Source organism: Coptis chinensis, chromosome 4 (genome assembly GCF_015680905.1).
Source record: "Coptis chinensis isolate HL-2020 chromosome 4, ASM1568090v1, whole genome shotgun sequence".
Taxonomy (NCBI): domain Eukaryota; kingdom Viridiplantae; phylum Streptophyta; class Magnoliopsida; order Ranunculales; family Ranunculaceae; genus Coptis; species Coptis chinensis.
In genome coordinates, this window is record NC_141459.1 from 6,524,240 (window position 1) to 6,537,301 (window position 13,062).

The 13,062-nt window shown below is 36.1% G+C and overlaps 3 protein-coding genes and 1 long non-coding RNA gene across 5 annotated transcripts; 1 reads left to right on the top strand and 3 right to left on the bottom strand.

Annotated features, from left to right (window-relative positions):
• Positions 1-66: 66 nt before the first annotated feature.
• Positions 67-1,515, top strand: LOC147501507 (uncharacterized). The gene is made up of 2 exons (XR_015221394.1): positions 67-262; positions 462-1,515. It is a non-coding gene; the product is annotated as an uncharacterized LOC147501507 (long non-coding RNA).
• Positions 914-1,777, bottom strand: LOC147501508 (cytochrome b6f complex subunit (petM)). 2 transcript variants are annotated; one of them, XM_086606576.1, is made up of 2 exons: positions 1,620-1,777; positions 914-1,513 (listed from the first exon to the last, which is right to left on the bottom strand). In XM_086606576.1, the coding sequence occupies exon 2, from the start codon at positions 1,493-1,495 to the stop codon at positions 1,118-1,120; it is 378 nt and encodes a 125-aa protein (XP_086462702.1). In that variant the 5' UTR covers positions 1,496-1,513; positions 1,620-1,777; the 3' UTR covers positions 914-1,117. The 2 variants fall into 2 exon arrangements, with proteins under 2 accessions (XP_086462702.1, XP_086462704.1); XM_086606578.1 differs by having other exon boundaries at positions 914-1,508; positions 1,620-1,756.
• Positions 1,778-2,108: 331 nt separating this feature from the next.
• On the bottom strand, positions 2,109-4,993 carry LOC147501509 (B3 domain-containing protein Os03g0212300-like). Its single transcript, XM_086606573.1, has 3 exons — positions 4,475-4,993; positions 3,306-3,779; positions 2,109-2,551 (listed from the first exon to the last, which is right to left on the bottom strand). The coding sequence occupies exons 1-3, from the start codon at positions 4,565-4,567 to the stop codon at positions 2,276-2,278; spliced, it is 843 nt and encodes a 280-aa protein (XP_086462699.1). The 5' UTR covers positions 4,568-4,993; the 3' UTR covers positions 2,109-2,275.
• Positions 4,994-6,530: 1,537 nt separating this feature from the next.
• On the bottom strand, positions 6,531-11,943 carry LOC147501510 (AP2-like ethylene-responsive transcription factor AIL5). Its single transcript, XM_086606574.1, has 4 exons — positions 11,828-11,943; positions 8,304-8,402; positions 8,115-8,236; positions 6,531-7,493 (listed from the first exon to the last, which is right to left on the bottom strand). The coding sequence occupies exons 2-4, from the start codon at positions 8,326-8,328 to the stop codon at positions 6,807-6,809; spliced, it is 834 nt and encodes a 277-aa protein (XP_086462700.1). The 5' UTR covers positions 8,329-8,402; positions 11,828-11,943; the 3' UTR covers positions 6,531-6,806.
• Between the last annotated feature and the right edge of the window lie 1,119 nt (positions 11,944-13,062).

Genomic DNA, 13,062 nt, shown 5'->3' on the forward strand with positions numbered 1-13,062 from the left:
CCTGAACATTTCCTTCTGACCTTCTGCACTCATGCCTTTTCCTTTAGAGAAACTGATGGCAAGTAAATCATTTTTATCAAGGCTTCTCCTATCTTTGTTTAGACTTTGGGCATATCAGGGTTTAGTACTTTAGTTAACTTGACCTAATCTGTCTTTTTGTCTCAGAGTGAAGCAACTGTAAAGAGAAATGCTCTGGAAATTGCTAGTTCCAACTTCCAAGTTATAGTTTGATAATACTACACTAAGGGAGTATGCCGTGCATGTGAGTTACTTGATTATTTTGCCCTTCTGTCTGAAGATTCGAAAACTTATTGTGTTGTTAGTAGCGAGTCCGCCCCAACATAAAACACTTGCAAATAACCCACAGCATGTATATAACACAACTCTTGCTATTCTGCAAGTGCGGAATTCTTCATGAAACTTTTTAATTAAGCTAATTACGTATATTGATATGCAAGCAGGCTATCAATAACAACATTGAAAAGTATCTGAGGGGGCAATAACAAACATGCAAAGGTTACTCACGAGTGGCGAAATGATACGAATATAGATGGTGGCGTGGTGTAGTTCCAAATTCCAATAGAGATCTAGCGCCTGGCTTTCCTGTATATTGAAAAAGTACTCACCACCTGATATGCATATTAGTAATCTCAGACGAGAATTTGGGTAGATGTATCTGGCGTAAATGCTTAATCAACTTTTGTGTTTTGTGATTCTGTGCTGCTGGATACATGAACTTTATGCATTTTCAGAATTGTTGCAGTTCTCTGGATATTCAAGCAAATTAAAGTTATCATTCTGTAGTGTTTTTGAAGCAATTGCCCAACACACCTCCTCACTCTCCCTAGTGTTTCCATTTCTCCACTGCAACTCCTCCCTTGCAGACTATAATTACACACTCAAAACAAGGAGATTAAAGCAGACAGTTAATTTATTGTTCTGTCCAGTTGCAGTTTGAACTGGATGGTTTTACCTTTACTCATAGCCAAAAAAATTTCATTTCTACATCCACCGAAGAAACCGAAACAAAGAGACGAGTTTGAAATATAACAACATTTTTGTGGTAGATGAACAATCTCAACATATAACAGCAGAGTTTATCTGCTCAATTGCATTTTCATTCAGCTTCGGCTTCCTCGACAAATGCTTCAATTCGAAGAAGAACAAATCCTATAGCAACACCAACCAGTGTAAGACCATTTATGACGACAGCAATTTGAAATATCTCCGCCGCAGCATTGCAGGTAGAAGAGAGTGCACCACCACCTCTTCTTTGACCTGGGAATGTTGCCTTCAAAGAGCTTACGACCTTTGCGAAGGACTGTTCAGTGCACACTGGAAGGCCTAAAGAAGCTACACTGTTGTGAGCTTTCAATCCTCCGAAGGAATTCAACCCACTTACATGCACTACACTTCTCTTTCTTTGAGATGAATTGCGACCAAGACTAGCTTTAGTAAGAGTTGCTGAGGAGAGCGTAGCAGAAGTTGTTGCCATTTTAGCCAAACTCCTAATCTACAGCAACAACAATTGCATGAACGATATATGTTAAGTACAGAACATAAAAACAATATAAGACAGTTGTACGTAGTTTATAGTGTACAAGTGTGGTTTGAGTTACCTTTGTGATGGTGTTCAGAATTATCTGTTTGGAGTAGTGGGAGTGCAAAGAAGAAGAGAGAATGCAGATAATACTTTGTATTGGAGAGGAGGGGGGAGAGTCTGGATAAGGTGAGATATATGGTTGGTTGACAAGGAGATTAGATGAACCTCAAGTTTGAGATCAAATATATTTCTACTTTAATTGTTAGCCAAGAAAAAACACACTATAATCCAAGTAGGGGGCTCGTGGTTACCACTGACTATTGGTTTGGCTAAAAACTATTGATATATACCAATAGACATAGTACAAAATGCCGCAATATCAGATGCTATCTGCCGAAGCAAGATACTCTAGTGACAAGTGAAATGTCCACGTACCCCCAATGCCAATAAACACAGCTGAAATTTTTGTTATAACAAAATCTTTTGCAGGTAGCAGCTGAAACAGAGAAAATCCATCTTAGGATCTGTTCACTAAAAACGAGTAAATGACACTAACCAATATCAGTTCACATAAATAAAGTACTTTATAGGAATTAACCGAGGGTCTAAACAGTTCCAAGTTTGGATGCATCACTAAAGCATACTAAGTACATACACAATACCAACAATTATATAAAGCTAGCATTTTCACAAGTCTTAAACTGGATACTTGTTCTTCTCCTGAAGCATACACTATGCTCCGTTGAAGCCCTTACACGTGGGCCGAGTAATGTGCACATCTATCACAGTTCTACTGAAGCCTTTTCCTTGGTGGAACTCGAATGTGAAATAGTCATTTTCTTGAATGTTGTTACCAACACAGAAGTCATGCCATCCCTTGGTTATCCAATAACGACCGTCACTTGTAAAGCGGGTAGTGACTGGCCAAGACCTCCTGGTTTGATCACGAAGTATCATCTCTGAACTTAATTGAATGTTATTGTCAACCACCAGCTGTTTTGGGATGTTCTGCAATTCACAAGCCCATACATGACATAAATATGTAGGTTACTACAGCAGCCAGTAGAAACGAAGAAATGGTCGCACAGAAATGAAAGAAAAAAACAGATAAATAGGGCAAGGCACATAGCGAAAAACTCTTAAGAGAAACAAGTCCTTGATAATGAATGGATCGGTGATCAAGTTTTCCGATTTAAATAGTCCAACCAAACCATGAGTATAATGAACTAATTTTAGCAACCATGTCTGATGCACTAACTTTAGCTTCAGTTTCATCATCAATTTAGCTAGCAAACTAAGCTACTGTGGAATTCATCTGGTATTTTGAAATGAAAATCTCAAACTATATATGTGAATTCTGCATTTCCTCTGGAGCAACCGATGGCAACTTCCAGACTTCTCTGGTAAGAGATAGGGATCCGAGCCACTGCCTCCTAACCAGTAGTTATGCAGCGGCTCATCTAGAGTCTAAGTATTTCATAACTCCACCAACTAGCTAATGGAATATCAACACTATTTCTATCATGTTTTTATGTACTATTGGCTTATTGCATGCATAAGAAATGCCAAGTTACATCTTACTGATTTCAATGGATCTGCATTTTATTGGGGGAAGGGAGAAAAACATATGGATTAAACAGAAATTTACTAAAATATGAAGTTACTGTAATTGAATTGGACATCATCTATCTGGCAATTAGTGCACAAACATCTCTTAGTGCCAATTAGTGCACCTAATTAATTGGGCAGATAGAAAACTTACCAGATAATATGGCGTTTTTGGACTATAAGACACCGTGAAGTATGGTTTTCGTTTGCTAGAACCAGAGGCTTCTTCTCCTTCCTCTTCTTCTGTTCCTGATTCGGTTTCTTCTTCTTCTTCTTCTTCTTCCTCGTCATCATCATCTTCGTCTTCTTCTTCGGTTTCTGTTTCTGTCATTAATTGGTCTTGTTCTTGCTCTCCCGCTTCTTCTGCATCATTTTTTTCTTCCTTTTCACATCCACTGTGCTCATACAACAAGACTTTAAACGTCGAATTGCCATCATATTTGAATACTAGGAACTCTCCCAAAATTAAGGAATGACTTTTCACAAAGCCCTGCCAACCATTCTGGAAAAAGAAGTTGTCTTCAACCTTTTTAACTTCTACGCAACAAAGCCTCTCTAGAGAATCTTTGAGGATGATCTCTTCAGGTAATGCTCTACTTAAGCCTTCGATAAAAGTTGTTGGTATTTTCTTACAACAATAACAAAACCATGTAAATCAATTTTTTTTTTTTTTTTTTATAATTTTAACATTTTTAAAAACAAAAAAAAAGTGCATTAGACAGCCCATAAACTCAAGAAAACAAAAAAAAAAAAAAGCCTAAAGTTGAAAACAGATTCAAGGAAAAACCTTTTGTGTTTAGTGACCATCCATGACAGTAAGTATCATCTATTACAATCGTCCTACTAGATCCACCTTGTCTTAAACAGAGCATGAACAATAACTTCATAAGCATTGACATTATACATACAGTGATACAAAACATAGCAGAAACAGCATATTTTTTTCTGCTTTTTACTTAGCATATACATGCCACATAGATCTAAACATACACGCAAGTTTCTTTTTGAGTTTACAGTAGTAGAGACTCAAGAATCTAGAATTATTCCCAAGGCACATTATAAATTTTACATATTTTTCTGTATGTTCAAATAAGGCATGAATTATTGAGCAAAGAACAGTGAGAGTATGTAAAATTATAGGAAAAAATGAGAAGCAGAACTGAGCTGAGCATCCAATGACTTCAGAGTTATGATCAAGGAGTATGCTTGAGGTGAAAGAGCACGCATAAGGTGATGCTATAACAAATAACAGTAACAAACATGACTAAATAAGAGCAGGATAAAGAACACAATATTGTAGTGAAGTGGAGAGAGTAAAAATACCAGTCTCTTGGAGCTGTCAGTAGGAAGGTATACTTTGAAGAAGTGACGATCAACACCAGATGAAGAAGATCTCTTCTTGGGATATTTCACCATTTTTCTAGTTCTTGAGCTATAACTCTACACTGGATAAAGTGAAACAGAGAAAAAGAGCAAAACCAAATGACTTGGTGCTTGGTAGCTGGCGGTGTTTTAAGAAACATAAAAAAGAATCTATTTGTTTGGTGATTCTAATAATGGCAGAGAATCCAAGTCCAACGTTAAAAAGATTTGGTTTGAGGAAACACATGACTTTCCAAGTGTTCCACGTGTAATTACTGGTTACTATAATACTACATAGTTAGAGGCCTAGAGCCTAAAGAGGACATAAAGAGAGCGCTTACTGCGTCAGGTTATTAGCATGACAATAACAATTAACAATACACTTTGATGTCCAATGTTAGCCTAACAAAGTAAGGTGGATAGAAGTATAAAACTTAAGGTACTAGTTGATATGATATTCTGGGCTTCTGATTTTTATACTTGTATAATAAGGTTCGTCCAGGTTCCAGGTTCGTTTTATAAACAAATTTTAAAATTTGTGGCTCGACCAGGATTGCAACAAGATCAAGCCTTTTTAATGATATGATTTGATGCCCGTGCTGATGGGCATTCACTATAAAAAAAAAAACAAGATCAAGCCCTTGAGCAAGTAAATTTTGGTGCAAATGCTGCAGCAAAGAAGGGATCTCATTTGAGTCATATGGAAACACTATGGAGCTTAAACATGGGTATTCCTTTATCACATCTGTTGAATGCCCGTTTAGGACATACTATCGATTTGACTAGGAACCTTCTGTAGCTAGATGAATAGTTGTAATTTACATCTCTCGGCTGTAACATTCTTTATATTATAGATTAATAATATATCCTTGTGTGCAAAAAAAAAATTGTGGTCTTTCAACATTTATAGCTAGTTCTTGAGCCAAAACTCTATACACTAGTGTTAGAGAGAGACAAAAAGAAAGAGCAAATCTAGTGAGTTGGTTGCTCACAAAAAAAAAAATCTAGTGAGTTGGTGGTGGGGCTTAAAGAAAGAATAAAAAGAATTTAAGATTAAGGTAGGTGAATATAATAAAGAGAGAATTCAACTCCAAAAGTCCAACGTTAATAAGTTTGTAAAGATTTGGTGCAGGTTTCAGGAAACAACCATTTATGATTATTTTCACGTGTGGTTATTGGTTAGGAATGCTATGAAGTCCCTAATCCCAACCATTTAGTTGGAATGCATAATAAGACTACTTACCAAGATTTTCTATGTGATCATCAGATGATCTCTACAGATCCTCTTACTCAAAAATTTAGATATTGTAAAATGTGTCAGAGCTTAGTAGGGTTTGCTACACCATTATGAGTTGAATAACTAGAAAAGTAAACTAGTAAATAAGGGCAGAAAACTTAAGCTACGTACTACCTCGCTGCTTGTACAATACGTCGGTACGTCACAAGTGTGTAACATAGGAATGGTGATTTTCATAATGTGGTATATGAAGAAGCTCTAACAGAGAGCGCGCAGCTATAGTTTATTGTTTCAGTTTAGCTAAAGCAATCTGAATTTATGTTGAAGAAAACATATTTCTTACTTTTCTAAAAGTTATAAGTTGAGTAATTTATCCCTACTGTAGATTATTTACAAGATTCATTTGACTGTATAGTAGTTTTTCGACACGGCATTGTTTCTAGGCACACGGCCTTTCTTTCGAAGCGGCCAGCTATCTTATTTGACTAATCTACTTCAATCGTAAGAACATTTTCTTAACTGATTTCTCTGTAATACGTTAATCCAATCGGTAAGATAACTATTCACTGATTTCTCTGCAATAATCAAATTGGTAGACTTAGAACAGAGTGAATAGAGATGGCACTAGTCTTTGGGAACTGTGAGAAGGGACATATGTATTGGACAGTCACCTAGATATGTAGATGACAATCTCAGGAGGTGCAATCATTTGTTAGGAACATGATTAACAGAAAAGGGATTAGATGATCCAAGAAATAAAGTGCTGAGACTGTAAATCTAGTTACAGTAGTGAAATGCCACAATATAATACTTGGAATTAAATCACATTCATCTTCAATAGCGCACATAGGCACATATTGAACAAGAAAAATACTGATTTTACAGACTCCAATCAATTTGAGGCATTAAATAATCCACGTCTTGCCAAAAATCAGTATTTTACATACTTAACACAAATGATCATAACTAGCAGTGTTTTACATACTTAACTTACAAGCCATGAAACAGAATAGTTGTTCCTCCCCTTCCATCGTAAATACTCTACCAAATAAGCTCCTAAGGCTTGAAAGGATAAAAGAGATCTGGTCTCTGAAGTACAACTGTCTTCTTCAACACTGTCGAGTTCTGGTTGGTGTCAACATCCACCTCCTTGGTGCCCTCCTTATAGTAGTTCGAGATGTCAAAGTTTGTTATGGCATTCGTGCCACAAAGTTTAACAAGAGCAAGATCATAAGCTACAGCAGCTTCTTTCTCCGTGTCATATAATCCAAGGTACACTGATTTACAATTAACTCTACTAATCCGAGCTTGCCATTGGTTCCCATAGGTTGAACTGGTCACTCCTTTGTAACTGGAAGGACCTTTTGCAAAAGTGTCACTAGTCCTTCTAAGAAACTTGAGATACTCCTCCTGGGACATGCTCTTCATCTCCTCAAGTTCATTCTCATAATTGGAAATTGGGAAGTTCAATTTTGAACTTGCATTTGGTCCGAAATACTTCAGAGCTCCAAGATCACATATTTGCGCAGCTTTCTTCTCAGTCTTGTATGTACCTAGATATATCCGTTTCCCTTTAACCTTATGGCCTTCACATTCTGTAGCCGAAGCCCAGATGTCTGCTTCATATTTTCTAGTCTTTTTGTGTCTTGTAACTCCAAAATAAGCAGATGATTTTTGACTAGACCTAAAAAGTAACCTTCTATTTGGAGACACCCTTGTTACCACAGGTCGTTTTGTAATGTTCTGCAGTTCAGATGTACATCATGATATAAATTTGTAGATTCCTTGCAGTAATAAAGTGAAAAGGGAATGTAAGGGGAAAATAAACACATTGCACGCACACACACAAAGGATAGCTACATTTAACTCCATGACATGTCACCAAATGTTAACAAAGGAAAAGGAAAGACATATAAGGAAATGAAAACGGATTTGAACATAGGAATGGACCGTAACCAAAAGCGTTTGAGAGAAAGAATCCCTTGAAAATTATTAAGTTAAGAATGAAAATGCTAAAAAAGAAGCTAAAGTCGGTTAGAGTACTGGGGATTAGATTGTAGCGATAATTACAGATACACACTTAACTAAGACTAGCATGAAATGGTTGTCTTGATTTAAACTATTAAAGAGAATGAGGAGCAAGCAAATTAAACCGCCTAAAAATGAGCCAATCAAACTATCTTTGTAGTAATATTCTTAGCTTCAAATTCATGCAACATATCACTGGTACACCAAGCTACTATGCAGCCCAATTACTGCTTCAGCCTAAAATATCAAATGACAACACTGCTATCTACTTCAGAAACTGAATTCATTTTAAAGTTTAAAAAGCGAGAGAGAAAGGGACGGGGGGAGCAAACTTACCCCATGAAATGGCCTTTTGGGATGATGAAATGAGGGGAGCTCAGGCTTTGTTTTGTCTACCAATTTGCTTTTTAAAACATCCACAGAAGTTCCCTTTGTTTGAGTACATCCATCTACAAGAGCTAAGCAGGTGGTGAAATGCAGCAAAAAAAAAAACACCAAGAAGAGAAAACTAGATTACAAACTTACATCCAGATTGGCCAGTTTTCATCATAGCTTTATAACAGTTTTGCTTGGAATCAGAAACGGGCGTGCGTACAGCTTCCCTTTCTTCAGTGTCTTCTTCTTCTGTAATGTCCATATAATTTAAAACCTCTTCCCTTTCACAACAACTGTGATCATATAATTTGACTTTAAATGTAGAATTCCCATTATACCGAAACACTAGAAATTCTCCCAATCTTAAGGAACAATCATTTTTGAAGTCCTTCCAACCCTTCCCAAAATAGAAGTCATCTTCAACTTCTTTTACTTTAATGGGCCAAAGCCTCCCAAGGGAACTTTTAAGGATGATCTTTTTGGGTAACGCTCCATTTAAGTCGTTAACAAAAGCAGTAGGTATTTTCTACAACAAAAACCATTAAGATCATCATCAAACATGGATTTAAATAATTAAAAGGATGTAATTAAAAGGCTCAGTGTCGATGAAAATAAAAATAAAATCTAGAATGTACTTGATTTCGAATGCTTTGAATCTGCAGATGCTCATGTCCTCATGAACAACAGTTATATGCATGCCTTGAATACAACAGTTCTGAACAAACTACAATATTGTCACTTTGTTGGATGAAAGTCATGAAACCATGTAAAGTGGGAATGGACAAAATCTCGAGGAAAATATTCCGGACCCAATTTGAGTCTCCATTTATTTTACGTAGTATTAAAATAGATTTTACTTAATGTAATCATTAAAAGCAACTCATTCAAGGTATCATCAAACTATCAGAGTCTATATATATAGTTGATCACTCATACCAACTATTCTACATGATCTTACATCTCTGTAATACACAATTCTTAGCTTATCTGCTTCTGCTATTTGAATAACAGCCTGAGTTAATGGTAGAATGAAATAATGACATCCCTAGGACCTTTGAGGATGCTAAGTTATCTGCTAATCTATTTTAGTTCTCCTGCATAAATGCTTTACTTTCTCTTGATTCATTCTGTGTATAAAACCAGAATTTTAGTAGAATCCGACGGTGATGTATCGTTTTCCATAACTATCGTACTCAATACATAGAAACATAGACAATGTGCATGGTACACAAAATGAAAGGACCCTAAACTGGTAATTTGCACAAAATAGCATGGACCATTAGTAGACCCATGAACGTGAAAAAAGTTGGTGGAATATATGCAACAAAATTTCCCAGGTGTTTCTTTCTGTTCTACCCAAAAAACATGTTTGATGAAGTTTCTGTTAAAATGGTGAATATCATATAAAAGTATAAATCTACTTAAACAAGCAAGTTGGTACGATAAAATTAATTAATTTCTTCAATGTCTACATAATGCAGGTTGAATATAAAATGAGGTTTTTATTGATTTCAACTATAAACAATTCTTTTGAAGAAAAGCAGAGAATAAAAACATGGAAAGTTCAAGAGAAAGAACAGAGAGAAAACCAGTCTTTGGGAGCTGTCTTCTGGGAGGTATACTTTAAAGAAGTGACGACCATCACTAGATGATGAAGAAGATCTCTTCTCGTGACCTCTCACCATTTCTTTTTGGGGCTTATGAGAAAGACAATCACAATCCTACACTTCTAAATATAAAAACTCAGGCATTCAGGCACTAGCTCCTAAGTCTTAACCAGAACACCTTGCACCATTAAAAGATCGATGTCATTGGCGTGTGTTATTATTTCAAATTAAAGATGCAAGTGCTGTGGTGTACTTGTGTCATAAGTCATAATAACATCATAGTATGTCATAACCCCTGACAGTGAAGAAGGACATGCATTGTTTAAAACATAAACCAACTTCAAAGCATGCAGTAACCTTAAGACTTCAAGTTTGATATGAAAAGTACTTTTAAAGGAGTAAATGAGCAATTCCCATTATAAATTAATGAAGAACCCATTTCAGTGAAACTTCACCTATCAAATTGCTCACCATACAAGACAAAAACCCCAAGGCTGAAAAACTCTCTCTCGTATAGCTATAGGAGATAATATGGTACATATTGTGATGAATGATTGATTGATTGATTGATCCAAAAGGTCATAACCTGGTCCAGAAGGTCATAACCTATTTTGTGAATGCTAAATAATGTCAATATTTTGACTTATGCCAATTTAATGACAATATCTATTAAATTTTCTCAACTTACAATTACATTTTACCAAAGATGGCAACTCTATTTTCTTGCAATGTCCAGCCTTTTACCAGTCAAATTCAGACATTAATACAAAGTTTATCATATTCAAACAATGGAACGAGAAGATGAAAAAAGAGGTATAAGAAAAAGAAATAAAGATAGACCTAGTAAAGATCACTCTTGAACTATGGACTGATGAACATGGGTATTGTGCAGTCACCTAGATAGATGAGAATCTTTGTTAACAAAATCTCATGAGTTGCAATCATTTGGCTTTGGTCAGTGAACATGAATAAGAGAAATGAAATTAGATGATCCAAGGAACAGAATGCTCAAACTGTAAATCTAGTAGTTACAGTGAAATGCCACGATTGTTTAACTCATATCATATTAACTGAATCACATTCATCTTCAGATCAACAGCATGCACATGGGCAGACAATGAACAAAAAAATCAAGATTTTACAAACCTCACTTGGTTTGAAAAGGCATTAAGTAGTTCAAGTCTTGAGTAAAATCATTTAAGTCCTACCAGCTAAAACATAATACTAATAGTCATGCAAACAGCGTATTACATATTGAACTTACAAGCCTTTTAAAGTGGGTAGTGGTTCCTCTCCTTCCGGCATACGCTGTGCCACATCGAAGCCCCTAAGCACATCGTTTAAAATCTGCTCTCTGTAGTACGACTGTCTTCTTCAATACATGGGTGTTTTGATTTGTCTAAACATTCAACTCTGTGGTACCCTCCTTATAATACTTATCAAACTTTGTTATGGCATCCATTCCTCTTAATATCAGCAATATCATTAGCTAAATCGATGAAGGTGAGTTTGTCACCCCCCTGGCCTGGTTACTCCTCTGCAAGTGGAAAGGCCTTTTATAAAAGCATCACTAGTCCTTCTAAGAAATTTTACATACTCCTCCCGAGACATGCTATTCATCTCCTCAAGTTCTTTTACATAATTGGAAACTGGGAAGTTCAATTCCTTATTTGTATTTCGTCCTGAATAAAACTTCAGAGCTCCAAGATCATATATCTCTGCTGCTTTCTCCTCAGTCTCGAACGAACCAAGATATACTTGCCTCCCTTTACGCTTATGGCATCCAGCGGAGGTATCCCAAACTTTCACTTCATATCTCCCACTCCTTTTGTGTCTTGTAACTCCAAAATAGTCTGAAGTTCTTTTCTTTGGTGCCACCCTTGGGATGCTGTTGCCACGAACCGGCCTCTTTGGGATGTTCTGCAGTTGAAGTACACCATGATATAACAAAGTAGATTACTTGCAGTAGTGAAAAAGAGTGGCAAGAAAAGAAAACACAGGCTTCAAGCAAACACAGAAGCCTGCTACATGTCTACAACTGAAAATAAAAAGGGTTTGAACAGATACCGCTTCTATTTCTGAAATGTCCACAGCAATCTCCTTTGTTGTAGTCAATCCATCTACAGGAGAGCAGTTGGTGAAATGCAGAAAAACTGAAACAAGAAAGGAAATGTAGATTGCAAACTTACTCATAGATTGGCCACTACTTCTCTTCGAAAGCTCAGAAATGTTTTGGTTGGACTCAGAAACATGCATGCGGATAGGTTCCCTTTCTTCAATGTCTTCTTCTTCCCTTTCACAACAACTATGATCAAATATTTTGACTTCAAATGTAGAATTTCCATCATAACGGAACACTAGAAATTCTCCCAATTTTAAGGAACAATCATTTGTGAAGCCCTGCCAACCCTTTTCAAAGAAGAAGTTGTCTTCAACTTTTTTACTTTAACGGTCCAAATCCTCCTAAGAGATACTTGAAGGATGATCTTTTTGGGTAATGCTCCATCTATGTCGTTAACAAAAGCCGTAGGTATTTTCTACAAAGAAAAAAAATAATAACATGTATGATCTAACATGATTTTGAATGTAATTCAATGACTAAATGATCATAAGACTCAGCGTAGATAAAAAAGACATAATATACTTGACTTTGAATGGTTGGAAACTGCAAACTACCATGTCCTTGAAAGCCCTACCGTATATACACGCCTTCAGTCCAACAGTTCTGAACAAACTACAATATTTTCACTTTGTTGGATGGAATTCATTAACCATGTCAAGTTGGGTTGGGCAAACTGTCGAGGAAGATAATTCTAGTCTCCAGATCCCCTCCCAATTTCACAGTTTCTTTTAACATTATACACGGGACTAAAGAAAATTGCACTTAATGAGCTCATTAATAACAAGTCATCAAGGTCCCATATTCCTTCCAATTTTCAGTTTCGTAGAACGGTTCTAGATAAGAAAATAATAAAATGCTAAACTACGACTACTGTTTTCTTAATTCTGTATATGGAACTAAAACTTTACAAGCACAGCAACCAACAAAGCCTTCTTCTAATGTTACGAAATCTCTAATTCCTAAAAACAGTCAGTTTATTAGCACAACAGTACGACTATGATACGATTAATATATGCCAGTACGCTTTGTTATGTCTAACGATACTACTCAATCCAGATTCTAAATGAGCAATAACTTAAAAAACATCAGCTATATTCTTTATAACTTTCCATACAACATAATACAGATTAAAATCAAAATAGCAAATCCTTTTGGGGTATGGTGTTATATCTCAAAGTGA

Coding starts and splice junctions, on each gene's coding strand:
- LOC147501508 (XM_086606576.1), bottom strand. CDS start 1,495: ATGGCAACAACTTCTGCTACGCTCTCCTCAGCAACTCTTACTAAAGCT.
- LOC147501509 (XM_086606573.1), bottom strand. CDS start 4,567: ATGGTGAAATATCCCAAGAAGAGATCTTCTTCATCTGGTGTTGATCGT. Junction 3,780..4,474: donor CTGACAGCTCCAAGAGACTG/GTATTTTTACTC, acceptor TATTGTTGTAAG/AAAATACCAACAACTTTTAT. Junction 2,552..3,305: donor CAAAAACGCCATATTATCTG/GTAAGTTTTCTA, acceptor TGTGAATTGCAG/AACATCCCAAAACAGCTGGT.
- LOC147501510 (XM_086606574.1), bottom strand. CDS start 8,328: ATGATGAAAACTGGCCAATCTGGAT. Junction 8,237..8,303: donor GAAAACTGGCCAATCTGGAT/GTAAGTTTGTAA, acceptor CCACCTGCTTAG/CTCTTGTAGATGGATGTACT. Junction 7,494..8,114: donor CCAAAAGGCCATTTCATGGG/GTAAGTTTGCTC, acceptor TCTGAACTGCAG/AACATTACAAAACGACCTGT.